The sequence below is a fragment of the Periophthalmus magnuspinnatus genome, chromosome 1, assembly GCF_009829125.3.
Source record: "Periophthalmus magnuspinnatus isolate fPerMag1 chromosome 1, fPerMag1.2.pri, whole genome shotgun sequence".
NCBI classification, from domain to species: domain Eukaryota; kingdom Metazoa; phylum Chordata; class Actinopteri; order Gobiiformes; family Gobiidae; genus Periophthalmus; species Periophthalmus magnuspinnatus.
The window spans coordinates 18,352,123-18,366,213 of NC_047126.1; the positions used below are offsets into that span (position 1 = coordinate 18,352,123).

At 36.4% G+C, this 14,091-nt stretch overlaps 1 protein-coding gene across 2 annotated transcripts; it reads right to left on the minus strand.

The window, feature by feature from the left end:
* Positions 1-322: 322 nt before the first annotated feature.
* LOC117369477 (zinc finger protein 287) lies at positions 323-13,711 on the minus strand. Of its 2 annotated transcripts, XM_055222732.1 has the most exons (8): positions 13,234-13,711; positions 11,326-11,417; positions 11,124-11,226; positions 10,469-10,599; positions 7,194-7,287; positions 6,526-6,632; positions 2,095-3,082; positions 323-2,006 (listed from the first exon to the last, which is right to left on the minus strand). In XM_055222732.1, exons 1-7 carry the CDS (start codon positions 13,529-13,531, stop codon positions 2,735-2,737), a joined length of 1,173 nt encoding a protein of 390 aa, XP_055078707.1. In that variant the 5' UTR covers positions 13,532-13,711; the 3' UTR covers positions 323-2,006; positions 2,095-2,734. The 2 variants fall into 2 exon arrangements, with proteins under 2 accessions (XP_055078707.1, XP_055078705.1); XM_055222730.1 differs by having other exon boundaries at positions 2,095-6,632; positions 13,234-13,705.
* Between the last annotated feature and the right edge of the window lie 380 nt (positions 13,712-14,091).

Below are 14,091 nucleotides of genomic sequence, written 5' to 3' on the forward strand. Positions count from 1 at the left end.
ATGGGAGAAAAGTTGTCAGAGGTAAGTAGTAGTTTCATCAAAAGAGCCTCACTGGATAGGCTAAAATGACTAAACACGGCTGAATTATTAGACCTATACAGACCTACATTCACTCTGGTATAATGGGGAAGATAAAGCAGTGGGCCTATCTCAATAGCAAGCTGCACATTTGGCCTAAAACAAATAAATATAAAGTCGCTGTAAAGATGGACATCTATTTTTTTTTTCTTTTCTCCTGGATAATGATAAAGCGTTAATGCAGCACACTGAAGTGATGACCTGAGTGATGATTAAGAAAAGAAATTATGCAGAAGCAGGAATTCAAACAGCAAACAATTTATTCCAACTTTTATAGAAAAGTAAATAAACATATAAAACAGCAGTAAACGGCCAGAATGCCACAGGGTTAAAAATATGACATTACCAATAATACATATAGTCTGATGAAAAACTGCCCTAAAATAGACTTCAGTAAGGTAGGTCAAAGGTAAATTATTAAGTAAAATAGTTTATTGTCAAAGGGAAGTGCACCTACGTGTCCATGTTTCCAAGTTCAACTTTTTTTGTTGCCTCTTTTTTTTTGTTCATAACCCTTAATTTCATATTGGCCAAACCTTAGTATTTGATCTTTACCATAACTCTACAACAAGACTCTAGTGTACCATAACATAACCAAAAGTGAAATGCTCTACATATGTGGCGAGATAAGCTTGTGGGAACATTTTCAAAAAAAGGCAAACACACTCATGCCTGTAAAATTTAGTAAAATTCTGACTTCAAATCTGGTATCAGTTTTCAGTTAGTGTTTATTAAGTATTACAATAAGGTCATTTACTAGATTTGTTGTAGATCATTTCAAAACTATTCAGGTAAGGTCATATTTTGATTTTGAGTATCATTGCTTGTTGAATTTAGTACCTACTTTCCAATATAATTTTTTGCATCAATTAGTATGTAGGTATGGCTTATTTATTTATTATGATTTATTTTCATACAGCTTATACTAATTTAATATATACAAATTAAAATTATACCTGTTTTATATAGAATTCCACTTATAGGAAACTCAGACTTATGATATTTTAAGTCAAGCCAACAATGCCACCAGCAAATCAATCTAAACTCACTTTTGTGAAATAAATGCCTGTTAGAATATGCAATGTAAATGCAGATGAATCAGAACATTTAACATTATGTAACATTTTGTAAAGAATTTTGTTGGGTAATACTGAAAACAACTACCTGCACTATCCCAGACAGTTGATTCTCTGTCATTGTGCACTATTAAGAGAGAGCAAAAACACAAAATGGGGGGAGATTGATTAGAACCATATGGAAACAACTATGACTAAGTGGATGAGGTTAACAGATCAAACTACATGTTCTTAACGCAAGGTTCACAGTCAGTTACCAGACCTTTAATATTCAAATTTTGCATATCTCAAAACAACAATTGCTGTATCGTCTATTTTTGAAATTTCTCCCTCCTCTACTCTAGGTCGCTCCTCTGCCCTGTTGCATACAGCTGATTGTCGATTGTTGGTGCGTTTTTAAATTACAGATCCAAGCGAAAGTCTTTCCACATTTGTTGCAGCTGAACGGCTTCTCTCCGGTATGAACGCGTTGGTGTTTTTTCAAATTTCCCGCTTCGGAAAAACGCTTTCCACAAGTCTCACATTTAAAAGGCCTTTCTCCTGTATGCACTCTTTGGTGAATCTCCAAATTTGACCAAGCAGGAAATAGTTTACCACAAAGTTTGCAAACATATTTTTTTCCTATTTTATATTTTTGTGAGTTTGAAGTTTGAATTGTCTGGTTTAAAGTTGTGCTAGTAGAGGGTGCCAAGGTAGAAGAGACACTGAGAGTTACATTGGGAGCATTTGACAGGTTTTGTTGAGGTGTTCTAGTGTTGAGAAGCAAGTGTGGGTTTCTTAACATTGTAGGAGTCCATCTTGAATGAACTGACTGGATTTGTATTGACGATAATGCCGAAGACTGGGGTGGAGCTGCAGAAAAAAAAAGTCAAATTATTACCTTAAATATGCAAAAGTGGCTAGAGCAGTTTTTTTCTAACACATTCCTGCAACTCATTACCCTAAAAGAAGTCCATGCATCCATGCTCGTTCTTGTTCCAGTACTGAGAAAATATAAACTTTAATTGAAGATCTCTGAACATACTAAGTTTATCACTTTTCACGCATATTACACTTCTACAGGGTATTAATTGTTAATTGTTTTGAAATGCTATAATCAATGAAAACAACATTAAAATGTTTAATAATGTGCACCTTTGTTTTTGATGTTTTTGAGTCTCTCCTCCCTTTGCTCTCCATCACTCTAAATCACTCCGCCTTCAGAGTCTATCATAACACAATCAGCGTGCATGTTCCTAATGAAACTACAGCATATCACATCAGGTTTGTCAAGTTGTAATGTAGTTTTGTATCATTCTTTTGCATATTTATGAAGAATTGTTATGTGCGATCATGGGTGAGTCTTGAACAGGATCACACTGCCAACCATAAGGAGGGTTCAAATAGGGAGGGAGATAGATCACAAGATTACTCAAACATGCATGGATGACATATAAAACCTCGTTAGGCATGTTTTTGATGAGGGAATAACATTATAACATGGTAGAGTTCCAAACATTACAGGTGTTTTTATTATCAAAATTACGTTGAAAATCAAATTATTCTAACTACGAATGGGCTGACCTCCCCACAGTTCTCACTCATAACTGACTGCTTGTCATCATGGCCATATTGTGGAAAATTATAAGCAAAGACTTGGTGCACTTAAGGTAAATAGTAAACTTCTTGCCTTGTGAAACACTGGGTTGTTGCTGGTTGTGGCTTCTTGTTTCATTATACTGCTCTTCATTCCCTCTTCTTATCTCATTTTCCGCTGTAACTGCATTCTTCTCCCTTTCTGTGGGCATATTTCCGCTGAACAAAACACAGGGGGGTGCTGTCGATCCCTTGTCTGGGGCCCAACGTGTGAAAAACGGCTCCAGTTCAAAAAAGGCTAAATCAGAGCCAGTGGCAGAGCGTGAGGAGACGGGAATCTTCACATCATTGGACTGAAAAAAAAGAACAAAAATATTAATAATATCATTTGAGTATTTCTATGTTCTTATAGGAATAGTCATACACTGAATTTCTGACAATAGCACCTGCCACAGGTGTTTTATGAAACCTGTCAGTATTTGTGGTGCCTAACATTTATGCCATTTATGCCATTTGTGGCACCAACTCATTACTGATCTAGGGCCGGGGCCGGGGAGCAATACACTCCAATTTCAGTTAAGTAGATTTTTTTACTGTTTCAAAAGTTTTAACTTTTCAAAGTTTTAACTTTTGAACATATTTCTCAAAATGGTGTAATCTGGTAATTGTTTTAATGAGATTGAAAACCACAGAATAGGCTACGTTGCCTTACTAGATCAGAAATAGCAGCTATAGGAAGGTAGCCTAGATTGGACACATCAGGCAGATTCTGCATCAACTGCCACAACGGCCATGGAACAGTCGTCACGCCTTCAGTACCATTAAGCCGACTGTTAAATGTCTTTTCCTAGTTTGTGTCGCCATATTGAAGAAAACTACTTTAGCTCTCTATAGGCAGTAGTGGAAACAGTACTGAAAATTTGTACTAAAATAAAAGTGGTTACTTAGCTAATAATATACTCAATTACCTGCACAAGTACTACTGCTAAAGGTGTAAAGTAAAAGTAAAAAGTATGCATGAAAAATACCTAACACTACTAGTTACGAGTTACTTTTTTAACGCAATTTTAGAAGTATATTCACACTATACAAAACATTATATAATATTTCAATTTAGTCATTTTAAACTGCAATCTGCACATTCTCTGGCCAATCAAAGCAGTGCTGTTATGTGTGTTGAGAGATGAGAGGTTGCAGACGGCCATGCATTGCACAATTCAGACTTGTACAGTACTCACCAATATCTATGATTTAAAATGTAACTTATTACAATTACATACCTAGATTTACATTCAATTATAAGTGCAGGTTGAAAAATCTACTTAAAGTACAAGTACCCCAGAAATCTACCCCCAGTAACATGTGTACTTGTAAATAGTTACTTTCCACCTTTACTTCAAAAACATTGAAGAGGAGATAAGATGATAGACCTATGTGATTTCTTTTGCCAACTGTTCATTAACAAAATGCTAAACTTAAGAAGGTATTAAGGTAATACAAATAATCTGCAATTGTGTCACAATTTTGACTTATTACTTCTCTGAACAAAGCAGACAGAATTGATCAAAATGAAACACACAAAACCACACATTTTCATTTAAAAATTTTAATTATGAAAATGCAGTTTAAATATTACAAAATTGTGACACAATCCAGTTCTATTACATATCAAGATTTAACTTTTTTAACCTACATTATACAATATAATCAAACAAAACATTAAACAGTGGAATGAAGAAATGAAACTTATAACATATATAGTTTGTAAATATAGCTTGGTTTATGTTTGAATTCGATCTTCTCTGATATTTGATTATTTTTTATGTAAGCTGTAGAGTATGGCTGTTCTATTATGGCGAAATCTTAATCATGATCACATTATGTACAGTAAAAGTTAAGCTGTGGAAGAAGACAAATACCAAATAGAAACTGTATGCAAGATTTTGATTTTAAATTCCATAAGCATGACCTAACTGTCTCCCTATATAAGAGGTAGACATGTTCAAATTGAATGGCCAAGTTGTTTATGCTATAACTTGCTGTTTTAATTCAAAATAATGATCCAATCAGAAAGCAGAATAAGCTTCAGTTTTAATGCTGAACTCCAATAGGTTTAAATCTACACGGCCTCTCTGATCTGAAATTTCACTACGTAAGTGCTCACTCGCTTAGGTAGTGACTGTCCATATACTGAGAATGAGAAAAATGTGTGTATGTGTCTTCTATGCAGATTTAGGCACTGGCAACACAGGTTCAGCTGTGATTGTAGTACCTTTTTAAAACTGTAAGAGTGCAGGATACATACAGTTCCTTAAAGCAAAGGCTAAAACATGGACAGTTTGAATGTGAGCCACCCTCAACTAACAGTAATCATTTTCTATAAAGTTACAAATCCCATGGTTACTGATTTGCCCGTTCACTTTTTAAAAACTATTTCAAAATTTTGCTCAAAGAGTCAGAAAGTAAGCAAAGATAAAAGTGTGTAATTAAATCAAAAGTGTGTAGTCAAATCAAAATAATCATGGTGGAATGGACGGGCTTAAATTTAAGCAAAACTTTTTTTCGTGCAGAGGGAAGTGCTTTATGTATTATGCATACATTATATGAACGGGAAAGATGTCTGTACTTTTCTCTAGGGCTGCAACTAATGATTTATATTTTCAAAACACATTTTTAACTAAGTAAAAACATGGCAACTGAAGATTTCTAAATAGAGAATATTTATGAACCATTATTGGTTCTTAGTTTACTTTTTTGACGATTAATAATTCTGCAGTCTTTTTGTATGCATTTTAGACTCCGTATAGTCCACATAATAATTACAATAATCAAAATACAACTGATTATTTTTTATAGTTGGATAGCCATCATTAATCATTGCAGCCCCATTTTGTTCAGATAGGAATGATTTTTTTTATGACCATAAAGCACTCTGTATTGCATTTTTGAATGAAAAGTGCTTTATAAATAAATACATTTGATTTGACAGGTGGATTAGCTAATCATTGCCCATCCATATCTAAACAAATGTGGCTATGAGGAGGAAAAAAAATGGGAAAAATATCACAGGGGACTGAAAAATATCAATGATCGAAGCACTAAATTCTGTCAAACTGAGGTAAGGGAAATGTGATTTTATTCAAAATGATAGATGACCAATGATCTCCTTTGTTTCACGTGTTATGAATCTGGTTGCTCGAGATGTGACGGAGAAGAGGTGACCAGACTGATATCCTTCTGTATAAAAGACAGATATCATTCTGGATTTGCCCAATCAACTAGAGGTATTCGTGTGACCGTTACTGTTTTGAGCAAAGTGTCTTTTTTCGTGTTTCTTGAGGTTACTGGGGTCTGAAAACTTCTCGTTGCACACGGAGCACTGGTACGGCCTCTCTCCTGTGTGAATGTTCTTATGAATCTTCATGTTCCAAATCTGAGAAAACAACTTTCCACAAATGTTACATGCAAACGGCTTCTCTCCTGTATGTGTCCGGAGATGGGACTCTAAATTTGCCGGAGAACTAAATCTTTTACCACAAAAATCACACGCGCAATTCTTTTTACGCTCAGTTTTGTCCCTTTTTTTCTTAAAACTAGCCGGCATATCTAGGTTTGGATCTAGGAACTCGGCTGGGAGCTGTCCAGTTAAGATAGCACCAGGAACTTGGACATTGGGAAATATATTTGCATTGGTGTTGTAAGCTGCTATATGTGAAGAAGGACCAGGGAGATTTGGGTCTTGGGAGAAATTACTTAAATTATCATTAGTCCAAAGAGATGCAGAGCCGAAGCTAACCTCAGATAAACCCTGGTTGGATTCGTGAACCTGATTAGCTGAAATCTGTGAAGCGTCGGCGAATGGGAGCTCAGCTTTGAAGTCATCTGTGCTGGACTCAACAAGACCTGCAGATAAAAATATGATGTTTAGGTTATGTAGCACAAATTAGAAGTAGTCGTAATAGTAACTGATATATCGGTATTGGCCATAAAAGAAATCCCATATCAATCAATAAATCTAGTAGTAGTAGTAGTAGTAGTAGCAGCAGTAGTAGTAGCAGTAGAAGTAGCAGTAGCAGCAATAGCAGTAGCATTTATATTCCTTTTCAAACCTGTAAAAGCACATCCTACATACCCTCCCCCATTAAAAGAACACTATGTAACTATCCTGGTATATTCTCTATCTCCATGAAAACAGCCACTGACCCTACCAGCCAAGTTACAGGTCAGATCTGTAGGAAGGAGACCTGGCTCTCAGTAAGAAGGCATGCTTTTCAAGGTAACCAATAAATAAGCAATAGCACACCTGTTATTGAAGAAATGTAACATAATGAAGCCTAATGCTGTACTGTGGAACATTACAGGTAAAGCAATGACATCTTCATGGAGACAATCAGGTATAGGACACCCTCCCATCAGAAAAACTAACTGAGTTTATGAGTATTTCTGTAGTTTTATGTTGTGGACCTTCTTGTATGATGAGACCTGGAGTGTTGGGTTTGTCTCTCGCTTCCTCTGGCTCCTCCACTTTCACCAGCACCAAATCAGGCTCCTCCTCCGACTGAAAAACAAAAAATAAATAAAAATAACTTTATATTTCAAAATTTACAGAGACTGAGGTATAGGGCTGCATGATATTAGAATATAGTAAGACTGTGTCAAACCAGGACTTAAACACATTCACACTCTGTTTAAGTCCTGGTTTGGGCTCAGTTTAAGTCCGTAAGTAGATCTGATCTAGTTCTGATCCTGGTGTAGTTCAGGTTTATTTACAGATGTAGTCCCAGTTTAGTCCCAATTTTGATGTAGTAATTGTGCAAGCGTGAGCGTACCCATAAACATTAAACCTAGACCAAAATAAGGCTAAATGATTTCACTGTGGACCAGAAAGAAAACTTCTGTCATTGATATATTGCCTCTAATGCAAAATGAAGCTAAACATCGCACAAATTTACTCTACATAAGCAGCCAAATTATAGGATGGAAAAATTAAAATTACAAAAATAATACAATCAAAACTTATTGTCATTACTTTTTGTCCACGTGGTTTTCAACATTTTCAAACAATAAAGATTTATGCTTGTTTGTAGACTCTTAAAAGGTTTCTCAAAGTGTTAAGGACGCCTGTCAACATTACCACTTAATCATTATATTTACTCTGGGTGCACTGCTGCTGGATTGATCTTTTCACTGACAGAGTTATTTTGAATAATTATTTAAAAAAATATATAAGAAAAACAACCAACTCATTTGAATACCATGCTTTATTCACTTTATTTAAAAAAAGAACAATTTCAATAACAGTTAAAACGTTCTACAAATAAAAAAAAATCTATCACAACCTATTTCTCATTAGTGAAACATGTCATCAGTCACAATTCTTTTAGCTGCAATAGATTTCTGGTGATTCTCCAACATTAATATAGGATTTCTTAAAACATAACTTCCTTCATCATGTTTGAAAAGTACTTTTGTTTTGTTAATCTCATTTATGATATAAAATAATTACTAATAAAAAACAAACTCTGGATATAGAAAATCTACCTTTGCTACCCATTGGGGGTGGAAATTAATATTTTGATGTGATATTTAAGTATAAACTACCATAATTAATTTAAATCTTGCTGCTTAAAGGAACTGTATGTAGCCTGTGCTCTTACTGTTTTAGGGTATAAAGATAAAGTATTACAATCACAACTGAACCTGTGTTGCCGGTGCCTTAACCTGCAGATAGAGGACACATAAAAGTTTTTCCTCATTCTCATGGACAGGCCATGTCTTATGTGAAAGCTTAGAACGTCTAGAATTCACTCACTGAAATGCAGAGGTTAACCTGACTTACCAGATTGATATGTGTGTCACTCTGAATTGAGTTCTACACATCAATCTGGGGAGACCCTTGCTGAAAGCGATTGGAAAACGGGGAATGTCATAATGATTATTTGAATGTGATTGGTTGAAGTGTCACAACAACAGAACGGGAAAAAAACAAACAAAAAACTTTTGTTACATCCTGTCCACAAATGCACTGTATAATTTTAACATAACATATAATTCTAACATAATAGTCTGTATTTAGGCTAAAATAGACTGAACTACATCTGTCAGCACTGCCATGTTTGTTTTGTTTCATTTGAGTGCTTCACCTTTGGTGCATCAATCACAAAGCAGCATTGAGGTTTGTGTGGAAACCAACCACCTGTCGGCCCCAATCGCACCAGCGGAGGACGCCAAGATGGATTCTCGTGAGGTTATTCAGAGGCTGCATTAGCACTGATTAATGATTGGCTGCAGGTGCTGGGGTTTATGTAGTGATGATTCAGAGAGATGCAGTTTAGGTTTAAACCAACTCAGTTTTGACATTTAACCTGGCAACCAAGAGACTCATGTGAGGCTCATTCTGCTTTCTGACTGGATCGTCTTAAGAATCAAAACACTAAATTATAACATAAATGGGCATCATGTCCATATTTTTTAATTAAAAATAAATCAGCACAAGAATTATTGACAGTAAGCCATAGCTATATTTGATTTGAACATGTTTACCTCATATCTGGGAAAGTTAGGTCATGTTTATGAAATCTAAAATTTGAATCTTACATCCAGTTCCTTTAAGTAGCATTAGTTCAAACATGTTTGATATGGATATATTCCTTTATCACTGTCAACTCATTAGAAATAAAAATGATTTTGACTGTTAGAATAAATAAGAAATTACATTACATTACAAAAGAAACTATAAAACCGTACTGTGTTGTAGATCATAAGTAGGGGTGAGCAATATGGCAGATCATATGATTTTCTTGGAGTCAGATTGTGATTTCAATTACATCCTGTTCATAAAGACTTAGTATCTTTCCAATGCTTTTCATATGCAAATAAAGTAATCAGCTAATTCTGAAAGTTCACGTTTAACTGTAATTGATTAAATTCAGCTGTCACTCACTCAGTCATACAGAGGCTGATCAATAGGATGAGGGGTGGGTGGGGAAAAGGTGTGTTTGAGAGTTGGATAGAGAAATAGTGAATCACACTATAACCAAAATAGCAGCTCATCACAGGGATGAGATCACAAATCCATTTTTATCACTATGTCGCCTAGTCCAGCCCATCAGAATAATTTTTCATTTATAACCCCTCCATATGTTCTTTGTCCATCCTGATTCAGTCCTTAAGACACTGTACACATTTTAAGCCTCATCCTGGGATGCCTCAGGGTGGCACTTGATCTTGTGGTTCTTGACATTTCTGATCCAGGCAAATGTTGCTCCACAGATGTCACAACTGTACGGCTTCTCCCCCGAATGAACCCTCTGATGTTTCTTTAAGTTTCCTGCCTCTGAAAAACTCTTCCCGCAAGTCCCACACTCAAACGGCTTCTCTCCTGTATGAATCCTCTGGTGAATTTCAACTTTCTTGGGACGATTAAAAGTTTTTCCACAAAAACTACACACAAACAGTCTCTGCTTTGGTGGGGGCTGGGTCCAAGGTTTTCCGCTTTCTGGGAAATTTGTCGCTATGGGATACTCAAGGATGTAGGGAGAGGGTCCGTTCAGATTTGACGAAGTTGTTGAGAAATCATTCGTAGACAACGAGTAAGAACAAGTTGGCTTCTCTGCATCAATAACCGAAGTCTTGTTTAAAAGATCCTCAACTAGTGCCATAGGGCTTTTGTTGTTGCACATTAAGTCGAATGGTAAGTCACTGTTAGTTTGAGAAGTTTGAGGAGAGGAGTCACTGACCTCCACTCTCCTGTTGGTGGCGCTTTTTCGTCGCGGGAGTCTCGATGGGGTCTGGGTCCCGGTCTTGGAGCAGGTCTGGATTTGGCCAAGTTTGGGTCCGTCTGCTACACATGGAGCTGGCTCCATGATGTCTGCAACAAAAGATACAAAAAAGTTTGGCCAGTTACTGGTCAGATCTATGGAGAGGGGACTCCCAATAAGAAAGCATGTTTTTCAAAGAATCTTTAAGGAATAAAAACATAAAAGAATGATGGCTAATATTAATGCCATAACATGGACTATAACAGGAAAAGCATTTCCGAGGAGACAAGCAGGAAGTGGACACCTCACCAGAAAAGTTACATAGTGCACCTTTAAGGTAATAGCAGTAACACATGATCCCACTGGTTTAAAAAATGGATACCGCTGACTGCCGTATACTGAGGAAACCAAAGTAAGAAGCACAATTTGCTTTCTAATTAACTAGAAGACAACTTTTCAATAATCTAAAACTGTGAAAAACATTTAACACTTGACATTAGGGAATTTCAATATTTCATATATGTCATGACACCTGCTTGTCTTCATAATCTTTCTTTGCCTGAATTCTCCAACTTGTTAATATAAAAATACAGTATTCAATACACATGTGAGTTTTATATATATTTGAACTCACCATTGTCTTCAATCAGATGGACAACTTCTTCTTCTTTTGTTTCTGATTTAGTTTCCTCCTTCACTATTACTGGTTCTGGCTCCACAAATTGCACATCTGGAGACTGATCAAAAGAAACAACAATTAACATACATACTATTGTGTTTTAAAATCAGTTTCTTTTATACTCTAGATCATAAATAAATGCATTATATACACTTACTTTACTTTGAGGGCATTGGGGCTCTTCTGTGACGCTGGTTGTGAGGGCACGATCCGGCCAGAGAGACACAGTCTGCTGGTCGAATGCTCCATCTAGTAAAAGATATTTTGTATATATTTTCACACGATCATACGTATACACATACAGAGATGTAACAATTCAACTTTTACAGAATGATATCTATTTCAATATAGTATGCCAAACTGGGGAACAAAGCAGGTCTGTGCCAAATCCCCCACCAGAAAAGTTCCATAATGCAAGTTTTAACTTGGAATTTAAGTAGATACACTGAATGTGTTTTCACTATCTCACCCACAGCACATGGAAGTAAACAGGTAAGGAGGATAAAAGATCTCCCATCTGAACTGGCCAACATACACTTGAAACCGATACTACAGTAATTTCATCACTGACAGAGCAAATGATCACGGTCTATGTAGTTATTCTGCCTTTTTAGCTGCAAAAAGCTGTGCATTTTAACATATCTCAATTTCAACAGTATTGAAATCAGATACTAATCAATACTAAAACTACTGTGAACAATATATAAATATAATACACTGCTTGCTTTCTTACAAAGGTAGAAAACGTCGCCATTTATCATAATCACAGGAAACTGAGACATAGCATCTACATTTTAGGTCGTTTTGATCAAGGCCACATTTCTTCTCTGTAGCCTACTGTCATACCGGGGTATATGACTCCCACTAAGGAAGGTCCATAAAAACTGTGTAATCTCACTTTGTTAGACTGCTAATTGTTAGACTCTGCTTTGAATTTTACTGGTCGCTGCTTTCAAGGCACCTGTATTGCTGTAATCGACAATAAACATCTACAGAACAATTCCAGTGCCTCTGCCCCTGTTCTTAATGTAACAGAACAGAAACAGACACTACTATCGAAACTAGATACTCACTTAACCATAAGCAAACAGCAAACAGTTTCATCTTTGAGTTTTATCAGAACTAATGTAAGACTAATCAGACTGAGGCCCGTGGGCCAAATTCGGCCCTCAATATAAATATATTTGGCCCACGAGATTATATCAAATATGTATTAGAGCTGGCTCGTCGGCCGCCACGTCAGTATAGTACATGCACTTCGAATACTATGAATCCCAGAATGCTTTGCAAATGTGTTGGTGCCAGCACCCACCACTTCTGTTGACACTCATTAGCATTTGCTACCTGTCGCCTCACTCAAATTTAATCCATCCTTTAGGAAAAACATGCAATGTTGTTGAAATTTTTCAATAAATATTTAGTTTGGTCTGCAACTTAGTCATAGTTTTTAATTTTGGCCCTCTGTGAATTTGAGTTTGACACCCCTGCTCAACCCTATGTATTACTCTAATACATTACATGGTTCTATTCTTACAGTACAATACACTCCTAACTGTTTGAATCTGAAACCAGATTTGTCCAGGCAAAGCTGATATAAAGCAGGACTAACTAAGGCCAATAAACCAAAAACTAATTATATAAATAGGTTGAGCCATTAGTGTTTAAACAAATGTAGGTTTGGGGGATGGGACACAGTGCCAAAAACTTTGAATTTGGGTAACCTGATAATCATGTAAAGTCAGACGTTGGATAACATAAACATTCTTTAAAACTAAAAACATCATATAGCTTATTTAACATTTCAGCAAATATAACAATTTACGAGGCGTTTACAGGTAAAAGTAATGATTCTTTAGTTTCGGTTTCAGTTTATGTTTTAGATTATATTGTACATTTAGACATGTTTGAAGCTAATCCTGTTTTGGTGCTAACTGCTATTGTGTCGATATCGTAGGTTATGTATTAAAATTTTGTTATCGTGACAGGCCTACTAGTACCTGAGTTAGGGGGTACTCGAGACAAACAAATATTGGGAACTAGAGAGCTCTTCCTTATTGTTTTTTACCTCCGGTGGGCATCTCCCGGAGCCTGTCGCTGCTGCCGCCGCCGATCTGCACCTTCAAGCGGCCGCTGTTGAAGGCGCTCTCCCGCAGCCTCCTCTCCGCGGTTCCCCGGGCCATCTTGAGCTCCAGAAGATGCAGTTTTCTTTTCAAGGCTTTGTTTTCCTTCTGACACTGGGACATCTGCAGACTCACCACAGCATAGTCATCGTCCACCAGTTTGCAGATCTCGGCCACCGCGGCGTTCGCTAGTACCTCCATGATGGATGCTAGCTGGGTCTGAAAGGCCAAACGACTCGACATGGCTTCCACTTTCTCTTTCTTTTGATAAAACTAATGATAAAACGTGTAATGACGTCTTATAAAAGCGTACATTTAAGCTAAAGCTGTCTAGATGTGCCCTTTAAGACCGTAAACATAAGCAAGCGCCACGCACAATAGTTTGCTTCGTTCCTCCGTTCCTAAATCGTCACTTCCGGGGGCGTGTCGCGTCGAGGAGGTACAAAACACGAGGTTGCGAGTTCGAGCCCTGACTCAAACACAATAACTAATTTGATTAATATATTTATTTTAGAATATATTCTAAATAGACACAAAAGGGAGTAGAAGCAATAAAATAGATTTATTGATTCACAAGGAAAATTACAAGTCCACAGTAGCTCACATATCAGAGTATCAAAGAGCAACAAAATAGTTGGTAATACAATTCAAATTACAAAATAGCAAAGGTTGCGAATACTTTTGAAGAGTACGGCACAAAAATATTCGCATGTAGAAGTAGAATAAAATACTATTTTTATAGTAATATAAACCTCTTTGCTATATATATTGTGGCGTAAGCAGGAGATACATAGCACAGACGA